The sequence below is a fragment of the Pseudopipra pipra genome, chromosome 19 (assembly GCF_036250125.1).
Source record: "Pseudopipra pipra isolate bDixPip1 chromosome 19, bDixPip1.hap1, whole genome shotgun sequence".
NCBI classification, from domain to species: Eukaryota; Metazoa; Chordata; class Aves; order Passeriformes; family Pipridae; genus Pseudopipra; species Pseudopipra pipra.
In genome coordinates this window covers 10232746-10254423 of record NC_087567.1, presented here as the reverse complement: position 1 = coordinate 10254423, position 21678 = coordinate 10232746, and the positions used below count along the sequence as shown (strand labels likewise).

At 52.9% G+C, this 21678-nt stretch overlaps 1 protein-coding gene across 3 annotated transcripts; it reads left to right on the top strand.

Moving 5' to 3' along the window:
• Positions 1 to 1623: 1623 nt before the first annotated feature.
• Positions 1624 to 21356, top strand: WIPI1 (WD repeat domain, phosphoinositide interacting 1). Of its 3 annotated transcripts, XR_010435303.1 has the most exons (14): positions 1624 to 1747; positions 3501 to 3583; positions 4891 to 5060; positions 8081 to 8177; positions 11298 to 11395; positions 12407 to 12499; positions 12770 to 12840; positions 13504 to 13611; positions 13976 to 14140; positions 14304 to 14411; positions 15739 to 15860; positions 16531 to 16631; positions 18356 to 18741; positions 20806 to 21356. XR_010435303.1 is itself a non-coding variant. In XM_064676121.1 (13 exons), the coding sequence occupies exons 1-13, from the start codon at positions 1686 to 1688 to the stop codon at positions 20851 to 20853; spliced, it is 1326 nt and encodes a 441-aa protein (XP_064532191.1). In that variant the 5' UTR covers positions 1624 to 1685; the 3' UTR covers positions 20854 to 21356. The 3 variants fall into 3 exon arrangements, 1 of the variants encoding a protein (XP_064532191.1); XR_010435304.1 differs by having other exon boundaries at positions 16531 to 18741; XM_064676121.1 differs by lacking the exon at positions 18356 to 18741.
• Positions 21357 to 21678: the final 322 nt, after the last annotated feature.

Below are 21678 nucleotides of genomic sequence, written 5' to 3'. Positions count from 1 at the left end.
GCACAGATCCTGAGACTTCCAAGGGCTCTGTGAGGCTTCACCAGCACACAGAAGCTATTCCAGCCAAACCAGCAGCTTGTCCTGATGGTGGCCCTGCTCTTACAGTCCCATCCATGGAGGTGACACGGCTCCACCCAACAGCAGCTCCTGCTCCAAAAGCCACCAAAGGTTTTCATGCTGTAGCAGAGGACAAAGAACTCCCTGTTTCTCCCACCTCTGCTGGTTAAACAGCCACTGCAGTGGCTCAAAGGAAGATTGACCAACACGGTTGCATCAGTAAAGCTACAAAAACTGTGTTGCCCAAGTCTCAGATGCCTTATCAAGGTTTCATTTTAAAACCATGGTGATTGCCCAAGCAGCAAAATCCAACTGTAGCCATTGCTCAGAAACTGCTTTTTGAAACACAAGGCACTGTCTCCCTGCTTTTGCTTGTTGGAGGGGGCTTCAGTTTGTTTTTAAACTTCTTCCTGCTCCACAATCCTGTTTTCTGTCTGACATCCCTGTTTCAAAATCAAACTATGATGTTCCACAGGGACAGTTTCAGCACATTCAAAAACAGCTTTTCTGTTTCATATTTGGGCTTTATTAGAACTTCCCACTAGGCCCCTTTGAATAGAAGATGTTTTCCCTCCCAAACATGATGTATTTAAAACTATGCCCCTGCAGTGTCACTCCTGTGCTTTGTGTCCCAGGGATGATCCACCATCCACCTCCCTCCAAAGTGGTGTTTTGAAGCTGTGTGTTTTCATACTTCCTCCCCAAAATCAATCATATTCTCAGTTGCAGGTTTCAAATGCTGTAACAGGGGAACATTATGCACACTTGAAGGCCCACATGCTGCAAAGGGGGATTAATCCGGGCAGATAGATGTGTCCACATGGAATCTGCCTCATGGAGATGGTATTGCCTGTGGCTCTTTTTCCAAGAGTCCTGCGGTGCACATCAAGTGATGTGGGGCCAATGACTTCAGCGCTCACATGAGCGTTACTCATCTAATGAGGGGGTTTGCAGGCTCTGCCCCTGCGTTTCCGTGCGCTGTTAAAGTCATCGCCCTGGCTTTATTGTCATAATAAAGCCAGGAATATTTGTCATTCAGCGACCGGCCCTGGGGTTTGTTTTCCTTGGTGTTTCCCCTGGAAGATTCGACCCCACAAGGCAGCAGCGGCGTTAAGCACAGGGACGACGCACAAAAGCCATTAGGGTTATGATGTCAACGCCGTAGAAAGGGGGAAAAAACTAAACTCTCCAAAGCGCTGTTTATCCAAGGAAGCGGAGACTGTTTGTTTTCCGGGCAGCGGCGTCACAGGGGCGTCACCGCGAGTTTTCCTCGCCCACCACTCCCCTAACGGCAGTCCCGGCCCCCCCTTTCACCAGGGCAGAACCCCCCCTTGTCCCGCCCTTGCCCCAGATGTGCCGCCCAGATGTTCCCCCCTCCCCAAAACCGGCCCGCGCGCGTCTGATGCAACCACAACATCACCACGTGGCCCCGCGCGGCCGCTCCCCCGCGCCAGCCAATCGCGGCCCGATCCGTCAGTGCCGGGGGCGGGACCTCCCCGCCCGCGCCTCTCCCATTGGTCGCTCGGCGCGTCCATCGGCGCGGCGCGGGCCAATGGGCGGCGCGGCGCGGGGCGGGGCAGGCGCGGCGGCCGCGGGGGCCGGAGCGGCCGAGGCGCCGCGCCCGCTCCATGGAGGCCGCGGCCGAGGCCCCGCCGGCGCTCAGCTGCTTCTCCTACAACCAGGACTGCACGTAAGCGGGGCGGGAGCCGCGGGGCTGGGCGGGAGATGGCAGCCGGGCACGGCTGGGGCGGCCCCCGCGGCCCCGGAGCGCGGCGGGTGCCAGCGCCCCCCCTGGAATGGCATTCCCGGCAGGATTGCCCCCCAACCCCGATGGGCGAGGCGCTTCATCCCCCCCCGGCCCCACCCGGCTCTCGGTGAACACCCCCCGGCGCCCCCGGCCCGGGTCCCAAGGGAGGCGCAAACCCAGAGGGATCGCCGGGTTTTACCCTCCTCTCCCTCTCCCCCCGCAGTTTGGGAAGCGTTTTGGGATGGGCAGAGCAGTGACGTTGTCCCGGGGCTGTGTCCGCGCACCGGTGCGTGGCCACTTCGGTTGCCCAGGGCCACCAAAAGCCGGCTCTTGGCGAGCATCCCGTGCCGGGGCGCGGCGGGTTTCCCGGGAGCCTCCCATCCCCGAACCGTCGCTAACCTGTGCTTCACCTGCTCCAAGTTTAAGAACCCTCTCCCACACACGGAGAAGCCACACACGACCCTGGCAGTCCCAGCCCAGAGCCGGGACCAGCCCAGGTCCTGGGCAGCGAGATAAGGATCAGAGATAACCGAGCCGGCACCTGGAAATATTGTTTCCTTCGCAGCCCTGCTTTGCATTGGTGTGTGCAAACAAAGGGTGCTTTGAGGGATGTCGAGGTGCTGCTGACGTGAAGCTGCTGGTCACTGCCACCAGCAAGAATGCTGTGCATTAGTATTATGGGCTGGCTGTTTTGAGACCTGGACGTTGCTGCTTTCTGCATCTGGAACTGAGCAGAGACAGCACCTCTAACACCCTTAACAGTGAGAGCAAAGCTTCCACAGCCCTGGCAAGTCGCTGTGTCGGTATAGGTGGATCAGCCCTTTTTGTGTCCCAGTGGTCCTGTCTGCAGCCTCCCAGGTAGATATGAAACTGTTTGTTCCTCCAGCAGCCACTGGACCATGGCAATGGAGGAGTTTGCTGTCTCACAGGGATACCTGCCTTCTGTAGGCTATAATAATGTCAGATGGAAAACTGGGTTCTTGGGTTTGTTAATTTGTGTGATTTAAATTGAGAGGGGGAACTGAAGTTGTGCCTTCATGGGCCAACCACTGTGCCAGGAATGACCCACTTCCCCTGTGTCAGGGTCTAACCCCAGGCAGCTCCTCACTCCCAGTGAGGTGGAGAGAGACACAAAAGGGTAAAAGTGAGAAAACTTATGGGCTGAGATAAAGCTAGTTTAAAGCAAAACCCACACACAAGCAAAGCAAAGCAAACCAAGGAATTCATTCCTACTTCACATGGCAGGCAGGTTCTCAGCCATCCCCAGGTCAGCAGGGCTCCATCATGGATAACAGGGAAAACAAATGCCATCACTCCAAACTTCCTCCTTTCCTCCCTTTTCCTCCCATCTTTATACACTGAGCATGACTCCATGTGATCTGGGATATCCCTGGGGTCAGTTGGGGTCAGCTGTCCTGGCTGTGTCCCCTCCCAGCTCCTTGTGCCCCCTCAGCCTCCTCACTGGTGGGGTGAGGAGCAGAAAAGGCCTTGACTCTGTTCAAGCACAGCTCAGCAACAATGAAAACATCCCCCTGTTATCAACACTGTGCTCAGCAAAAACCAAAAACACAGCCCCACACAAACTAATATGGAAAAAAAAGACTGTATTCCAGTCAAAACCAGCACATCATCCCTGCAGGGACTCCTCCTGTCACCTTAAGATCTGAACTAGCAGGTTTTTGCTTTGTCTTTGCAGCTCCCTGGCAATTGGAACCACAACTGGATACAGACTTTTCTCCTTAAGCTCTGTGGAACAACTGGACCAGGTCCATGAAAGCAGTAAGTGTCCTGTTTCACTGTGGAGGAGTATTGACCAGCAGCACTTTAAACTTGTGGGAGTCCTTCACCATTGTTAGAATTCAGCTTCTTTTCCACTGCTGTCAGTCTGGCAGCAGCACTTTGTCCTGAAAACCAGCATGCAGAGGTAGCTTCCCACTAGCATGTTTGAGATACACAGACAGGAGACCACAGGCTCTCAGCACAGCTGCTGGACAACTCACAGGCTTTTAATCCAGTGTGGTATTTACAAGCAAGATGTTTTTAACAGGTTTCCCGTGTAAGAAGGTCACTCACAGCAGGCCTGCAGTTATTAGCTGTGCTCAGAGCAGCATGCAATGCACTTAACAGCCCCAAACGAGTCTGGCCTCGTGGAGCACGGACTCCAGTCTGGTTCAGGCCAGAAGTGTTTCAGCTGAGATGCTCTAAAGATAACATTCCCCAGCTGGGATAGGCTCATCTCTCTCCAGTGGCTATAGAAGGAGCCTCAGCAACCAGACAGAGCTGCATCATCTCAGCAGAGTCCAGGTCTTTGCCTCACAGGCTGACTAAGCTGCTGTACAGCAGCAAACTGTAGATTTATGTCAAAAACTATTTAGGAGTTTGGATTGTCCCCAGTCAGGCCTGGTGTTTCAAGAGAAACATCCCTGCTGGTGTCACACTCAGGGTGATGGGCTGAGGCACAAGCAGCCCCACACCACAGCTGTGGGGCAGCCTCTGGACCTCAACACAGCCCAAACTGAGCATCATTCAGGGCCCCCTACACTGGACATCACAGTCCCTGAGAATTTGGGTGCAGGTCCACCAGGACCACTGCAATGGTGCCTTCTCAACACAACAGGAGTTACCCCAAACAACCTCTGCAAGACTCACCAAGCCACTGTTTGCTCCCCTAAGGAGGCTGAGAGAAACCAGACACCACCCAGAATAAACAGGGAGCCACACACAGCTCATTCCTTACCTCAGCAGCCATGGTCTGCACACTCCCTCCAGGAAAATCCCTAACCAGACTGAGCTAGCTCCTCTTTTTATATCCCATTCCCAAGGATTAACTGCAGCTGGAGGGCCCAAGGTACCTTCAGCTGGAGAGGCACAACAGCACTGTCTTAATTTTAACCTTTAGGGGAATATTCATTAACCCCCTCCTGCTCTGACCTAATTCCTTTGTGCCAGGTATGAGACACTTATCACAAAGGCAGGTGTTGAACACCTTAGCACTGAGCCTTCCAACCCCACTCCCTCTTGTTGCTGCCCTCAAACCAACCACCAGCCAGGCTAAAGGCCCTGCTGTGCTTTCCTTGTGTGCCCAGATGAAATCCCAGATGTTTACATCGTGGAGCGTCTGTTCTCCAGCAGCCTTGTGGTTGTGGTCAGTCATGCCAAGCCACAGCAAATGAATGTCTACCACTTCAAGAAAGGGACAGAGATCTGCAACTACAGCTATTCCAGTAACATCCTGTCCATCCGGCTGAACCGTCAGGTGAGAGGCACTTGGGAGGGAAGGGGGTTATCCAGAGTTATCCCGCTCTGGCTCTTTGCTGGCGCTGCCTTTCCAGCTGGGACCAGCCTGGGGAGGTTTGCAGGGACACTGTAAGTGGCACTGGAGGGGTGGGTGCCTGTCCTCTCCCACCAGCTCCACTCCAGACTCAGTGGCAGGAGCAGGAGCTGTGCATATCATCTGCCACAACTCTTTCCTTCAGTCGAATGAAGCCAAGTCCTTGTTTTCGTAGCAGTGACACAAAGGCTTTTTGTCATCTGCCTTCTTGCCTATTCAGGACGCAGCTCTGCCAAAAAAACACCTTTTCATCTCCCTTCCCTCCCATAGATTCCACATCCTGACTCCAGGCCCACCTCTGCCCTCTTGGTTGCAAATAAGACCTTCAAAGTTGGTGACAAAACCCAGGAGTAACTTGAACTCTGTGGATGAGGCAAAAGGCTGCTTCTCAAGTACTGCAAGCAGCCTTGTTTTGTTTTTAAGGGTATAAAAACCATCCAGGCCACTTAGAAGAAGGCTTTTAGGGTGTTATTCTGTGAATTGACACAGCCTCATGCAGCCCTGATCCCTTTTGGAGGTTTTTAAGTCATCTTTTCTTTTTGTCCATAATTATTTTCCAAGTATATGCCCTAAGAGGCAGAGGACATTTTACAATGAAGAAATAAGCAGTCTGGGTAATTGTATATAATCAGCTCTCCTCAGTTAGCAACAGTGAGACCTGCAGTAAGACTCTCTGGGTTGAGCTTCCAGTAAAGCTGCCTTTGACCAAGAGTTCCTGTACTACAATTAAATGTCCTAAATTGATTTTTTTCACTTAAACTTACAATGGAACTGGCAAAAGAAGGACTTCCTTTGAATTGCAGATAGCTGTATGTGTATAAAAATAAACTGGGAGGTTCTGCTTAGCAGCTCTAGGAGATTAGTGTGAATAAAATAAGTTCAGGCTATTCCCCATGTGCTGCTCTGGAGTTTGCCTGAAGGTGATGCACAGTCCCAGCCTTGCATTCGTGTTCTTTGGCTGCATGATGAGCTTGGGTTCAAATCCTGGGCTGAGCTCATCCTCTGGCTGTAACACAGGCACACCTGGAGAGATATGAAGATGCTACAGATGCTTAGAAACATGGAATATGAGAGTCATTTGGGTTGGAAAAGACCAGTAAAGACATGGAGTCCAACCACTCCCCCACGTCCCCAAGCGCCACATCCACATGTCTCTTAAATCCCTGCAGGGATGGGGACTCCACCACTGCCCTGGGCAGCCTGTTCCAATGCTTAGTAACCCTTTCCATGAAGAAATTTTTCCCAAAATCCAATCTAAACATTCCCTGGTGCAATTTGGGTAGATTGAAGTCACTGTTTCAGTCTACATTCAAGATTTAAACTGGTGGCTCTCAGGTTCACTGTGTGCTGTGACACCTGAACCCTTGCCTGGGCTTCTGTAGGGAACCTGTACTCCATTGGAAGTCCACAGAAGGACAGATCCCACACAAAGCATTAACACAGGAAAATAAACAAATAAACCAGGAACAGGTCTCAAACAAACAGTGCATATTTCAATTTGATCTCTCTGTGAAAAAGTCCTTGTTGTGCAAACAAGTCCCTCCGTTGTTGTTGATCCACGGGAATTCTTTGTTCCAAGTTCCATGATAACTGAAGTGTGTTAAGGTGTGATTTGTCTCAAGGTGGGGAGCAATCTGTGCTGTGCAACCAGTGAGAAGCTGCTGGAACCTCCCCGGGGTTTCATTCACTGCTGAAACCCTGCTGAGCTCTTTGGAGAGGTTTGAGGTGTTTTTCTGTCTGTGTCCAGACCCATTTCAGCCCTGAAAACACAGTTCAGTTATCCAACCTGATCTGTGTCAAACGAAGAAAAATCTGGTGAGATTTCTGTACAATTAGCAGTGCCTCAACCCTGGGGAGCAATCACAGCACCAACACCTCCTCTGAGGCTCCATCTGTGTCCACAGAGAGGATAAATCCCATCCCACTGACCTTAGCATGGAGGGCAGGAGAGCAGCAGCCCTCTCCAGCTCCTGGTGAGCTTGTCCAGACCTCCTTTGCCTCTTCACCTCCCAAACCCATCACTTTCCTGGATTTTGTCCCTGTGGGTGCCAACATCTCTGGCTGCTGCTTTGCCATCATCTGGAAACCTCCCTTCACCTGGACATCAATAGCAGCCCATTCTGGGAAAGCACATGGTGGCTTTGCTGAAATCAGCTGTATAAATATTACACTTCTTGCAAGTTGATGGCTGTTACTGGAGAAAAGGCAAAGTCTTCCTGGAAATGCAAAATGGCTCTGACACAGCCCCAGATGCTGTGGTTAGCAGGAATAGAAGTGGGAAAGAGTTTGATCTGAGAGTAATGGTGGAGCAAGGCAAAGATTTTCTAATGTGGGTGTTTCAAGTTAGTGACTAAGCTCCACATTTAGATACTAAATAAGTGGCCTCATTTCTAAAGAGGTGGAGGCTTCCTGTACATGGATTTGGGTGCTCCAGCTTGAGGAGCCTGGATGGAGTCTGGCCCTTGGTGTTTATTGGGAGGTTTTCAGTGTTTCTGGACACTTGGCACTAACAGAGGTGAAGCTGTGCACTTGCTGGACTTGGGAGGCACAACCCTTCAGCCAGACCCAAAGCCCTGGTCCCAAAAAAAGCCTCTGTGCAAAACCTCTCCGTGGTAAAACGGAGAGATCTGGATCAAGATCTGAGACCGAGACACAAAGCTGAGTGGCCATGGAGATGGTGGCCCAGTGCTGAGGTCACTGCATCAGGCTTCCCTCCTCCTTTCTGCCTCTCCTCCCCTTGGCTGATTCCAAATGGGAAAGGAACATCCCCAGTGAGAGGGGATAGAGAAGCAGAGATCCCATTTTTGTTACATTTTGGTGTGTGAGAAATTCCTGTTGAGTTTTTCTGACACCAAAGATTTGGGTTGGTGCACTGTGGGAGCAGCAGACAGAGGCACCATGACCATGCTGGTGAGGTTCTGTGCATGTCCCTTGTGTCCTTGCAGAGGCTGGTTGTTTGCCTGGAAGAGTCAATTTACATCCATAACATTAAGGACATGAAGCTTTTGAAGACTATTCTGGATACACCTCCAAACACAACAGGTAAGTGTGGAAGAACTGTGTGAAAGGGAGCTTTGTAGAGCCACAACACTCAGGTTAGAATTTAAACCAGGCTGTGGCTTGTGTATCCTAATTCAGTACTGGGGAGCCATAAATGGAGGGAGGCAATCCATGGGCTTGGGAGAGCAGAAACCTGGCTCTGTCCTGAGCAAAACCCAGCTCTGTCCTGAGCAGAAGCATCAAAGGGGAGCAGGGGTGGGCAGCAGGGTTTGACCTCCCCTTGAGGTCAGCTCCCAGAGCCATCAGTGCTGTGAAGATCACCCGGGGCAGAACCCACAGCCAGAACCCACAGCACTAATTCCCAGCCGGGGAGTTCCCGGGAGCCCTGGGCTGCCACCTGATATTATTCCAGGGATGCAGCAAACCCGAGGGACAGGGCAGGTGGCCTCAGGACAGATCCTCTCTGTGCGGCCCAGGGTGAATCCGGCTTTCCTGCTGCTGGGAGAGGAGCTATTTTTAGCTGTGCAGAGGGAGCCTTGGCCGGGTGCCCACGGCAGCGCTGCCGTGCGTGGCTGTGACATCCCGGCCCGTCGCAGCTGCAGCATCATTTCATGGGCTGTTGGTCGGGAAGTTGCTGATGTGCTCACGCTTGGCTTCTGGGCTTTCAAGGGATGCTCTCCCAGCAGCTCCCCTGACCTACTTCAGGTCTCAACAGATGGCCTCTCCCTGAGGATTAAACATACTAAACGCTACAAATATAATTAAAGTTTAAAACCTTCCCGAGAAGGCGGGTGGGCAGGGATACCCAGGCCTGGAGCTGCTCTGCAGTGGGGCTGGAGGACTAGGTCATGGTTTTAGAGCAGCAGCAATCAGCTGGGGCAGGACTGGGCTGCTGAGGATCATAAGCTTCATATGGGCTTAGTGCTTTAAAGCCCTTTTACTGCAGCAGCTGTCACTGAAATGAGCTGAGTGACCAGCGTGGTGCCACGCCTGCTCCTGTTGTCCCGGGGCCATCTGCTTTGGTCCCAGCTCTGACCCCAGGGATGGTGTGTCCAGGAGGTCAGGGCAGTCCACTGCTCTGTACAACCCTTTTTGGAGTGGGGGTCTGTGCCAAAGGGATGTAGGAGCACAAAAAAGCCACCACCCCTAAAGTGTGTGCCCTGAGCACAGTAACACCAGCACAGGGAGGAGCAGGGTTTGCTGCAGCACACCAGCCAGTCCCTGTGAGATCTCTGGCTGTTCCTGGCCAGCACCTGGCTTCCAGTCCAGCCTTCTCCATGCAGGAGAGGAAAACACCCACGCTGGCCAAGTCTGTTGTTTTTCATGTGGTTCATCTCAGGGGCAGGATTTGCACTGAGGAGGTCACAGGGCTCGTGGTGACCTGTGCCATCTCGGGAATGACTGCAGATTTGGAAACCACCTCATGTGGCTCCCCCCAAGCCCCAGATGTGCCTGGACCTGCTGGCCTGGGGGCAAGGCCAGGCTTCCCAGACACAGTATCGTTTTTCCATGCTGCTTGAGGAAGGCACCTGTGATATGGCGCTCCCAGAGGTGCCATCCTGAGCAGTGCCTGCCTGCCTCCTCCCTCCTGGTGCTGCAGGCACCAACCTTCATCATGGCTGTGGGGCTGCCAGAGGAGAGGAGAGGAGCACCTTCAAAGGCTGCCCGTGGCCCTGGTGATCCTTGTTCTCTGTGTGTCCCTGAGGTCAGCCCAGTACACTCACATCTGTGTTTTCCCCTGGCCTGGTTTCCCGCCCGCCTCTCCCGGCCAGGCGGGAGCGGAGGGAGTGGGTGACTCACACCAGCCGCTCAGAGCTCGCTTTGTTCCGCTCCAGCCTTCCCTAAACTCTCCTCTGAGAGAAAGGGCTGCGCTGATCCCCCCCCATGCTGCCTGAGCTGGGGGAACACCATCCGGAAAAGACAGGATGCTCCTCACGAGCAAAGTCTCTGGGCTGTCTTTGCCTTCCTCCCATCCCTCCCTCTTTAATTGCCTTTTAATTGCCTGCACTTTGCCTCCACCACGCTCCTCGTGCCTCTCCCCGGTGCGCCATCCCTGGCACGGTGCACACGCCTCTGGATCGACGGCGAGTGGATCCCTGGGGCCCCTGGCTGATCCTGCAGCTCCTGGCTGCGCCGCGGTCTCTTTGTTTAGTTATAAACAATGACCTAAAGCGAGAGATCCTTCCCCGAGGCTGGGCCGGGGCCAGGGCCGTGTCCTGACCCGGGGGGTTGCACGGCAGGACAGTCCGTGTACGTGCAGCGTGTGGGTGTCCTGTTTGGGGCCGTGGCAGCACCCCCGGTGCCTTTAACCCCGCGGCTTCCTCCGCACGTGGGACGAGGTGGGACCCCCGGCGCGGGTCAGGAAGCTCAGGTCGTGCCGAAGCCTTGAGTCGGGTTTGGGAGGACAGTGAGCGCGCGGATGTGGCGCAGGAAGCGAGTGAGACACGTTCAGTATGTGACAGGATTCACCGGGATGGATCCTGGGCCAGCAGCAGAAATGAGAGGCAGGAAGGGATGCTCTTTTCCGAGGTCACCTGGGGGACAAGCGGGTGGATGTACCCACACACGTATCCATCCATCCCTGTCTCATCCTGTAGTTCCTGCTCCCTTTCAAAGGGGCATTTGGGAACCTTTATGCTCGTGTTGGCACAAAACCAGATGGCTCTTATGGGGAAGAATTCTCCCCGTGCTTGAAATTTGAGTTCCTTGTCAGCCGGAAACTCCCTGCACAGCTGGGGCACTTCCTTTGTCTTCCTCTGCTTCCCTTTTCCATTCAGAGCAGAAGGAAGCGGCACTGCCTTGCCCTGCCAGCCTTCACATGCCAGGCTGCGTGTCGGGGCTGCATCCGCGCCGTGCTGCTCCTCTGAGCTTCCAACCCGGCACCCACGCCCTGTGCACATCTTCCTGCCTTCTCCAAGGAGATGATGGACAGGACCTGGGCTCCTGTGCAGTGTCTGGCAGGAGGGTGGCAGGGCCCAGGCAGCCGTTCTGTCCCGTGCCACCAGGTGTCCCCACGGCCGAGGCATTTCCAGCGCTCCACACCCGGTGCCGGACGGTCCCAAACGAGACAGAGCCTGAGCCCCCTGCCGTGCCCATGGCCGTGGATGTGCGTTCCTCCTCCCCCAGCGCGCAGCCTGAGCCGTGTCCCTCTCTCCCTGCCAGGTCTGTGCGCTCTCTCGATCAACCACGCCAACTCCTACTTGGCTTATCCCGGCAGCGCGACCAGCGGAGAGATCGCGCTTTACGACGGAAATACTTTGGTAAGTGCGAAGCCCGGCCTTTGGATACCGACTGAAAACAAACAGAGCCACAGCAAAGCCAACGGGGCCCTTGGGAAGGATGAATAAATACGCTCCACCGAGCTAGGCTGCAAGGGAATTGCCTGGGAGGCACATTCCCCATCCCCCGTGCTCGGAGCTGACAGCATCTGAGATCAGGGCATCTCCCAGTACAGATATTCAGGAAAACATGACCCACTGCCCTGCAGCCCCAGGGCCACTGCCAGGCTGGCACTGGGGTTCCTGCAGGAGCGTCAGCAGTGTATCCCAAGGGAGTGATGTTACCAGTGTGGCTCAGGAAGCGTTGGAGCTGCTCCAGGCACAGCACAGAACCTGGAGCAGTGGCTCTGCCACGGGCTGGAAGGGATGCTGGACCCAAAGTCATGGAGAGGGCAAAGTGTCCAAAGTCCCGTCAGGAAATCTGTCCCTGGCTGGATGCAGGGTCATGATTATCTGCTGTTTATGCCAGGGCTTTGGGTTACATAAGGCTGTGGCTCTGTACATGCAACGGGAGCCGAGGATCTGCAGCAGGGGAGGAGCAGAGCACAGGGGGAAAACACTGTCTCTGCTGCTGTGAGAGGTGCAGGGAGGGCCAGGGCTCCCTGCAGGCACCAGGGAGGTGTTGCTGCAGCAGGATTCGCTGTGCAGCACGGCGAGATGCAGGGAGGCCAGCTCTGATCCTCACAAACACATGCCAGGCTTCCAGGAGGGCACAGTTGTGATCCTGAAACCTGGAGAGGCGGGGAGCTGAGGTTCTCTGCCCCTGAGGTGAGCTGTCTGTAATCACAGTGGCCACAGTAGGTGGGGAGTGAGCTCAAGGCAGGGCAGAGATAAACTGCTGAGGATGTGGAAGAGATACCATCAGCACAATACTATCCCATGAATCCCTATCAGCAGGCCTGGATAGGGTGCGAGGCAGGGAACGCCCTGCCCTCACACACAGTCCAAGGAGCAACGTGTCCCTTTGCACTCACTTTACCTTCTGCCCTACAGAAAACAGCCTGCACCATCCCTGCCCACGACGGGCCTCTGGCTGCTCTCGCCTTCAACTCCACCGGCTCCAAGTTGGCAAGTGCTTCTGAAAAAGTGAGTGAGTGTGGCTGCAAGCACCCTCCCTCTGCCCAGGGCTGGCAGGGGGTCCCAGCCAGCTCTGCTGTATCAGGACCTCTGAGCTTAAACACAGCCAAGAGAGAAGGGGCACTGAGGGACACACTGCCAGCGTGTCGGGATCAGATTGAGCCCAGCTGGCAAACAGGAGGAGCCTTTGCACATCCTGAGTTTCCTGGGTGTGTCAGGGAATGGGCTCTCGCTCCTTGGCCTGCTCCTGCGTGATATTTCCCTTTGCATTTTTTGCAGGGCACAGTCATTCGTGTATTTTCCATTCCTGGGGGGCAAAAGCTCTATGAATTCCGGCGGGGGATGAAAAGGTCAGTTCATTCTTCTGTGGGTGACGAGCACACAGAGGGCTCCCGGAGCCCAAACGTAAACAGAGGGGCAGGGCAGCATCAGATCCTGGTGCCTTTGGCATCTTTTGCAGAAGGAAAACAAGAGCAAACATATCAGCTCAAAATGTCACTGTGCCAGGCAGCCTCAGGCCAGCTCAGTGATTCCCTGTGTGTCACAGAGCAGGGCATGGCAGGGAACAGAGATGGAGTCAATCCATTTACTCTGGCTTTTTGTTTCTCACTCAAAATAATGAAATCCCCAAAATTATCAGACCCCCCGTCTCTGCTCAACCTGTGCAGGGGATGCTGTATGTATCCCACTATCCAGCACTTTGGATGTCCTCCCTGGCCTTTGCAGGACCAGAAGGTTTAATGAGGCCAGCACAGATGTTCCCTCCACAGGCAGCTCTGTGAGCAAGGACATTTCCACCTCTCTGGCTGTTTGTCACTCGCTCGAGGCAACCCCCAGCTCTGCTGAGCAAAGGGATTAGGGAACTGCTGGTCACTGAGCTCACAGGCTCTGCAGCAGCTGGGCAGGGTGGATGGGTCTCCTTCCTCCCCATCCTCTTCCCTGTGAGCCAAACCCAACAGTTCCCTTGAGCAATGTGCCACGGAGTGACCAGTCCTGTCCTTGCTTGGCTGCAGGTATGTGAACATCAGCTCCCTGGTGTTCAGCATGGATTCCCAGTTCCTCTGTGCTTCCAGCAACACGGAGACCGTGCACATCTTTAAACTGGAGCATCTCACGGACAGGTGAGGAGATTAGTCTGGCTTAACCTGCCTGGCTCTGCTTCAAAGGTCTGCTTCTCCACAGCTGGCCTCCATGTCCTTTCCATGAGCAATACCAGCTGCAAACTCTTTGGCTTTGTGTCCTGAGGGACTCAGTCCTTGAAAAGCCACAACCTGCATCCCTGCTGTCAGGCTCTCTGGGCCTGCTCTGGCTTTATCAGCTTCCACTGTCCCTCCTTCCTGTGTATCCATCCAGTCTGGTGCACAATGTGCAGGTTTCCCAAATAAACCCTTCACCGGTGTGAGATCAGGATGATGTGCTCTGTTCCTGATGCTTTGTCACGCTGACTGTGGTGACCCCACTGATGCTGCTCTGTGACCCCCTCAGCCGGCCAGAGGAGCCTCCAACCTGGAGTGGTTACATGGGGAAGATGTTCCAGGCTGCCACCAACTACCTCCCTGCTCAGGTGTCGGGCATGATGAGCCAGGACAGAGCCTTTGCCACTGTCCGCCTGAACATCTCCGGGCAGAGGAACATCTGTGCCCTCTCCACGTATGTACTGACGCTGCACCCCCGTGCCAGGCACAGCCATCTCTGCCAAACACCACCACCCTGGCCCCTTATCTCGCCCCTTTGCCTGCAGGGCACACGGTGTGGGTGCTGCTGTGTCCGTGTGTGAGGTTTTTTGGGGGGCTCATGATGCTTTTCTCACCAGGATTCAGAAGCTGCCTCGGCTGCTGGTGACTACGTCAGATGGACATCTCTATATCTACAACCTGGACCCGCAGGATGGAGGGGAGTGTGTCTTAATTAAGAACCACAGGTAACTGTTCCTCCAGTCAGACCTCATGCAGAGGCTGATTTTTTACATACTGAGGGAAAATCTCACCTGACAGCACAAAATGGAGCTGTAGGAGCAAGAACGTTAGAACTGACTTTGTGATTTGAGTGCTTGACCTGACAGATGTGGGTGGGAACCACATCAGCAGGCAAGGACAAGGGGCTTCTTGCAGAAGAAACCAGAGACATCTCAGATTCCATGGCAGCTGTGGGATATCTCAGCCCAGACAGCAGAAGTGGGCAGGCTGTGCCTTAGGAGATGCCTTTGGCAGAGAGCACCGACCATGATGGTGGCAAGAGAGCAGAGTATCTTTTCCAGGTGTGAGTGGGAGCTGGAAGGCTGATTTTGGGGGTAGGATGATCTGGAGTGACACTGGGAACTTCTCCAGTGCCAAAGCAGAAGGAGTTTCTTCACAGAAAGGGTGGTCAGGCATTGCAAAGGCTGCCCAGGGAAGTGGTGGAGTCTCCATCCCTGGAGGTGTTCAAGGAACGTCTCAGTGTTCTGGTTTAATTGACAGGGTGGAGATCAGGAGTCAATGAACTTGGAGGTCTTTTCCAACCCCAGTGATTCGGTGATTCTGTGAAAGCAGAGCCTGTTCTGTTCGTATGCAAATTCCATGGAGCACGTAACCCCTCCCCTGCACACATCTGGGCTCCTTGGCTCCAGATGTGAAGCCTGTGGGGTGGGGTGCGATGCAACATGTGCTCTGAGCCGGGAGGTGGCTGCCAGCCAGGGAAATGCCAGCAGCTTTTTGAAAAGCCACAAAACAAAAGCACTTCAAAGCTGCGCTGTCCAGCGCGCGCCGGCCGCCCGCCTGCCCCCAGCTTTGTCATGTGGGCTCCTCTGAGCATCAGAGGACTGAAAAGGGCCCTTGGGTCATGAGTTACATTACATCATACGATATCTCTGCTCAAACTCCATCCTAAACTAGCCAGGGCTGCTTTTCCCATCTAGTCCTCTCCTGTTGGAAGCCCTTCGGAGCCCCCCCTGTGATTAGAAACACTGTTTGCCTTTGTAACCTAAAGCTCTTGTGGTCAGTCTGTTCCCTTCTGTTCCCGTGCCAGCATTGTCCTCCAGCCGAAGTGGTGCTTTCCCTATCTCCTGCTTCCCCTCTGCTTTCCTTGTGGAGCACAATGCTCCCCTGTCTGCAGCACTGCTGGGGCTGCAGGCAGGGCATGGATGTGGTGGTGTGGATGGGTGATGCTCTTCAAGGAGATGTGGATGCATGGACTTGTCTTATCTGGAGCTGGGGAGGAACAGCTGGGATCAGAACTAACTCTTCTTCCCTCTCTTGCTCCTGTACAATTAGTCTGCTTGGCTCAGGAAAGATGGAAGAGAACAAAGAAAATGACCTTCAGCCTCCAGTACCTCAATCTTATGCAGCAACTGTAGCCAGGCCAAGTACAGTGCCTTCAACTTCGACCATGCCAGGTAAGCACATCTGCCTGCCTTGGGCAGAAGCCACAAGGCCACCTGGGGCAAAGTGGAAAGTGTTCAAGATTCCAGGGGTTCAACCAGAATCACCTTTTGGGCAGCAGGACTTTGGAGCTCACCTGGTTCATCCCCTGTGACAAAAACGGGCCAGGTGTTTTCTGCTCTGCTTCCTGGGAGCCTGTGCCAGCACTGCTTCTCCTCGTGCAGAGCTATGCCACAGATGGGCCCAAGGCAGAGCAGGAACCACACCTGAGCTCCAGTTTGTAAGACAGCAGCTGCTGCCAGGTGGTTTCCAGGAGTTGAACCCCTGGATGTAGAAGTCAAGTACTATTTTTGTGGCGACGTCGCTACAGATTCTCCAAACCTGTTAGACCTTACCCACAAAGCCAGCACTAAACTGCTGCAGGGAAACACTGGGTGACTATCTTATTATATTCCCTAGTCTAAGGTCTACTTAACAGAGGTAGATCTTACTCTGAAATTGGTGCTCACATTGGTGGCAGGAGGAGGAAAGCTGCCATTAGTCCATCCCTAATCCACAGTGTCAGCAGAGATACCTTCCTCTCCCTTGGTCCCCCAGAGCTCTGTGCTAAAGAGGTGATGACACGGTGTCTGCTGTTTGTTTCCATCCATTCATCCACAACATTCTGTGGTTTTCCTTGGCCAGGCTACTCGGAGGATGGCGGGGCCCTGCGAGGAGAGGTGATCCCAGAGCACGAGTTTGCGACGGGACCGGTCTGCCTGGACGATGAGAATGAGTTCCCTCCTGTGAGCATTCGGGACCCCTAGAACTGCAGCTCAGCCCTCATGCTAAGAAGGAAGTAGTAACCTCTTACAGAAGAGATCCCATTGCCCCCTCCTTGTCCCAGCTCGCTGTGAAGCCTAAAATAACTAAATTAGTTGTAGGGACAGTGCCAGGAAAGTGACACCCCCACCAAGTGGCATCTGGGGATGGGGCAAAGATGATCAAACCTACTAATTAGAGATGGATCTGAACAAACTTGCTGTGTCCAGATCCAGAGCTAGCCTTTGTGCCTTAAGCAGATTTCTAGTATTCCCAGGACTAGTTTTAACTGGAACAATACCATCATTTAGAAATAAAAACTTAATACTCCCTGTTGCATTTACAGTCAGTTGTATTAGTTTATGGAATGCAACTGGAACATACCTGAACCTCACCAGTCTCTTCATTTCCAAGCTAACTGAGAAGGAAACTCCTTTTCCAAGTACAAAGATGAAAGGAATAACAGAGTTTGAAACGATTTTATGATTTTTATATGGCACTTTCTCAGTTACCATTGGAAGGAGAATCTGGATTTTTAAATCTAACTCAAGCCTGGCAGTGTCTTTCTGGCTTCTTTTTCCTATTCCACACTCATTTATTGTGTTAAGTATCTAACCCCTAACTGGACAGATGTTGGCCTGTGCTGTGATCTGGTTGTAATCAGTGGTGTCTTCATAACAGTAATGCATTAATACAGCAGAATATTGTAATGGATTTCAGGTTGCAGCCTTGGCAGGCTCTGGAATCCTGTACTTGGTTTTTAAATATCCTGCTGTTGGAGTTTTGCCTGAAAAGGAGGAAGTAAAAATTTTATCCCAGGATTTGTTCCATGTGCTGAGCTGACCTCTGCGAGGCACGTTCCTGTGAACTGATGCAAAGTGTTATTTAGATAAAAGGTGACTGGCTCATAACTCCCTTTGAACCAACACCACCTAAAGCCAGCTCCAGTCACACAACCTTCAGATTCCTTCTCTTTCATTACCTCTTAACTTAATCTGCTGCAAACTGGGAGCAGGAGTTTCCTAGTTGTCCCACACCATTAGCCAAGAAGGAAATTTAAAATGTCTCCCTCTGGTCAAATTGTGTGGCCACGGAGAAGCTGGAAGGAGCAGCAGGGCCAGAGAGAAATCCTTTGTTTCCTCCTGCTCTTGAACCTGTGGTTCAGGGACGAGCGATTGCCAGCGAGCAGGAACCACGCTGCTCCTGAATGAGCCTCCCTGCCGGGGCTGGGCCGTACAAAAGCAGCCCCAAACCCCTGCTGCACCACAGCAGGTGCTTCATTAAATGAACTTTGATCCCCCCAAAACCCTGTCATTGACCTGACAGAGCAAGTGAACGTGTGTAACGCTGGGGAGGAGGAGGCGTGGGAGGGAAGGCGCTTTCCAGAAATACTCCCTGATACGGTGGCTTAGCGAGTGGACCTTCCAGATAAAGGCCCTGCACTCGGGTTTTGGGTTTGCCCCTCGCAGGGTGAGTGCACAAGGAGAGCTGGGCAGGATGTTTTGATGCTCTGAATTTCACTGAACTTGGCTGTTTTCTCAGCACTGAGACATTTCGGTCTCGATGACGCGTCCAAGGGGGGTTTCAGGCATCGGTCACCACTCCTGTGTGGAGAAGGAGGGACAGAAAACCTGACCTTATCCAACAAAAATGTTTTGACAGCGTTCTGCTTTGCGGAAACATGGGAAGGGTTTTGTTTGTTTTCCAGCGTGCAACAAAAAGACATTTAAAAACCTCAAAACTTGTGACAAAATGGAATATTCACCCGCAGCCCACGGTATGGCTTTGAACTCAGACATGGTTCTGGAGAAACAGCAGTGCTCAAACCCCACAGTTCCTCTCCATTTTGAAACATCTTGTCTTCCCTTGACCTCAAGCGAGACTTCAGAGGCTCAGCTCTTAGAGAGTGAGGAAAAACAGCTTCAGCCTGACATGAAGTCTGTCAAAAACTGCCTCTTCATTAAATGGAAGGAGGGACAGATCAGAGAAGAGATAAGAAGCCCATGGAGGACTCATAAAAAGTGGCCTCACAGGAGGGAACGTGGATGTTGCTGCCGATTGTGCCAGGACTGCGGAAGGATCCCGCGGCAAGAGGTTAAACCAGTTCAGTGACATCTCCTGCATTGATGGGGTGGATTAAACACTCCCAAGTCACTGTTGCTGTGAGGCAGGAAGGACTGAGGTGTTATGGAGGTGGACAGTGGGCTGGAGCCCAGGGTGAGGAGCAGGTGCCACGCAGGATGTGCGGGGAGGAGGCTGCGGAGCCCTCGCCCTGCAGGGCCAGAAGGTTTCACGGGGTGGGAAGAGTCAAACCCAGCTCTGGCTGCAAATGGTTGTGGCAATTACAGCTGTTTATCTGGTCAGCTGCCCCTGTTCTGTGGGTGTATCAATGAGGGAGGTTTCCAGTGGCATTGGGAGCTGTTGGTGTGTGTGTGTTGGGCCAGGCAGGGCATCACTTGGCCGGCTCCGTTTTTGGGACCCAGTGTAGTGGCTGCTCCCACCAAGGCATGGTCAGAACAGTTTTGGGGTAGTGCTGTGAGCTTTGGCAGATGAGATCCTGCAGGATTCTGCAAGCAGCATGGCCTGTGTGCAGCTGAGGAGTGCAGCCAGGGAATCTTCTTAAATATCCTGGGATCCAGTAGGAAAGGCAATTTCTTCCAGCAGATTGCTCGGTGCTTTTCCAGGCCAACGTGATCCATCCTGCATTTGGCTGCAGGGGCCAGAGGTGATGAGAAGGCTTTATCAAAGAGCCATTTCATTAAGTCAGGTGACATTACATACAGTGGTCACCTCTTCAAAGGCAGCTTCCCCTCACTGATACTCTGTCACTCTTAAAAACCATCTCTTTCACATTGATTTTTGGCTACTCCAAAACGGTGTGGGCAGTTTGCTGTGCTGCCAAAGGACTCTGCTGCCTGTACGAAGGAGAAATTCAGGGGGGAGTCTGCAAGGGGGACAAATCAGTGCCCCAGCATGGGGTCCACCCAACCCTCTGCTGCTCCAAACCACGGAGCTTAATACAAGAAACCAGGTTGCAGATACACCTTTGGCTCCGTGGTTGCCCAAATTCCTCCTTGCTGTTTGCTGGATGGAGTTTCATTCATCCTGTTGCAGGGATATGGACACTAATTACTTTAAGTGATTTTTTTCCAAGCAGCTGGCTGTTAGCAGAGGAAAGGCCATAGATTTTTCCAGTGAAGCTCTACTTGTAATTATGTTTCGTGGGGGATGAGCGAGTTTGGCAGGGCCTGAATGGCCTCTTGCTCCTGCCCTGGTAGCTCAGACTGGCATTTTGGGCAGCAGGGGCTTGCAGGATTAAGCCCGTCTTATCAATACATTATCTGAGGTCCCTGGGGAATCATGCAATCCTGTGTCAATGACTCAAAACCAAGCGAGTGATGGTCCTGAAACTCCAGGAGAGACAGATCCTGGGAGGTGGAGCTGGGAGGGCCCAGCTGGGACTCCAGGTTCACATCCCTCACGGTCACATCTGGCAAGGCTGGAGCTGGGAAAGGGGGGATCTGTGCCTGGGCTCATGGTTGGTGCCCACAAGCACCTGCCTGAGGTGCTGCAGCAGCCCCACAGCGCTGCCCAAGCCTCATCCAGGAGCAGGGGCACATCTCACCCCAAGGTCTCCATGGCACAACTGGATCAGGGTCCTTGCTGCTGCATGTTCTTCTCTGCTCCTGCTTCACTCTTTCACTCAGAGGCTTTGCTGGTCCTTAGGCTGGGCTTTCCCTCTCCTAATCCTGTCTAACACATGGGTGTTTAACTCTGGGATCCATCCAGAGGGATGCAGTGATGCCCAGCACACGCCTGTCCCCTCCTGCCATGCCAGAGCCGAGCTTTTTGGGAGGACTCAGCGAGGCAAATGGGCTTCACTCCCACAAACGTGGCTGTGCTCAGCCCAATGCCAGCCAGAGGCAAGACACACTTATCACCAAACCAGATGGTTCCCGTTCCCAGGACTGTAAATTTGGGGGTGGGGGGGGAGCAGGGGGAAGAGTAAATAAATAAACCTCTCGCAAATCTGCCTTTGAATGGAAAGTAAAACACTGCGGGACATCCCTCCCCCTTCTCCTCCCATGTGCGTAAAACCAACTGGAAACACACCCTGTTGCTGGGAAAAGTAAGGCAGCTCTGTTTTGATTTTGGTAGATAATCTTGTGCCGTGGAGGTCAGCCGGGCAAGGCGAAGAGGTCGTGATGAGGAGCAAACATCCCCGGAGGACAGCTGCTGGGAGCACTCGGGAAAAGCCAGGAATTTCCAAGAACACATCTGAGAGTCCCCAAGATGAGAACAAAAAAAAAAAATATATAAATCTGAGGTGGGCCACACTTTCTCCTACGGTCTGTGTGAGTGAGTACCTGGCCCTGTCATTAGCCCCTGTTTTAATTTGTGTTGGGTGGGGTGTCAATGTACTGTATGCACATCACTCTATTTAACAGACTCTATGTTAGAACCACAGTGTAAATGCTAATTTAATCAGATTTGTATGTAACCAGAATTTTATATACCCATTTGTCCCTTTTCTAATTTATGCTGTTTTATGTGTATAAATGTACTTATAGGAAGAGATATTAAACTTATGTATTTGTACAGTATATACATACTATTTTAACCCAGGCAAAGTATTTTTGCAGTGATATTAGAGAAGATGCCATTTGCTATGTTCAAAGACAGAATAAAGTCACAGTCTGTCCCTGGCAGCTTCTGCTGTTCTTTGTGGGGCCCTAAAGATGTCAGTCTGCATTAAGTTTTGGGAGTGGGAGAGTGGGTTTGGGAGCTGGGGGGAGGATAGCTGCTCTCATAGGACCTGACCCACCTGGCCAAGTCTGCACAAGTTCACTTAGGCTTGGCCAAAAAAGGATCTGGGTGTGTAAATCAGAATCCAAAATTGTTTCAGAAAACCCTCACTCAGCTGCTGAGAAATCCCAGTGGTTTCTTAAGTTTCAGTTGCACCTTTGTTTCTGCCTTTGCATCTCCCCAGGCCTTTGCACCTGCCCAGAAATGGCCCTATAAACTCTTTCA

Excerpts from the sequence above, each read along its gene's own strand:
- WIPI1 (XM_064676121.1), top strand. The coding sequence starts at position 1,686 with ATGGAGGCCGCGGCCGAGGCCCCGCCGGCGCTCAGCTGCTTCTCCTAC. Across the intron at positions 8,178-11,297 it reads TACACCTCCAAACACAACAG|GTCTGTGCGCTCTCTCGATC; the intron begins GTAAGTGTGGAA and ends TCTCCCTGCCAG. Across the intron at positions 12,500-12,769 it reads TGGCAAGTGCTTCTGAAAAA|GGCACAGTCATTCGTGTATT; the intron begins GTGAGTGAGTGT and ends CATTTTTTGCAG.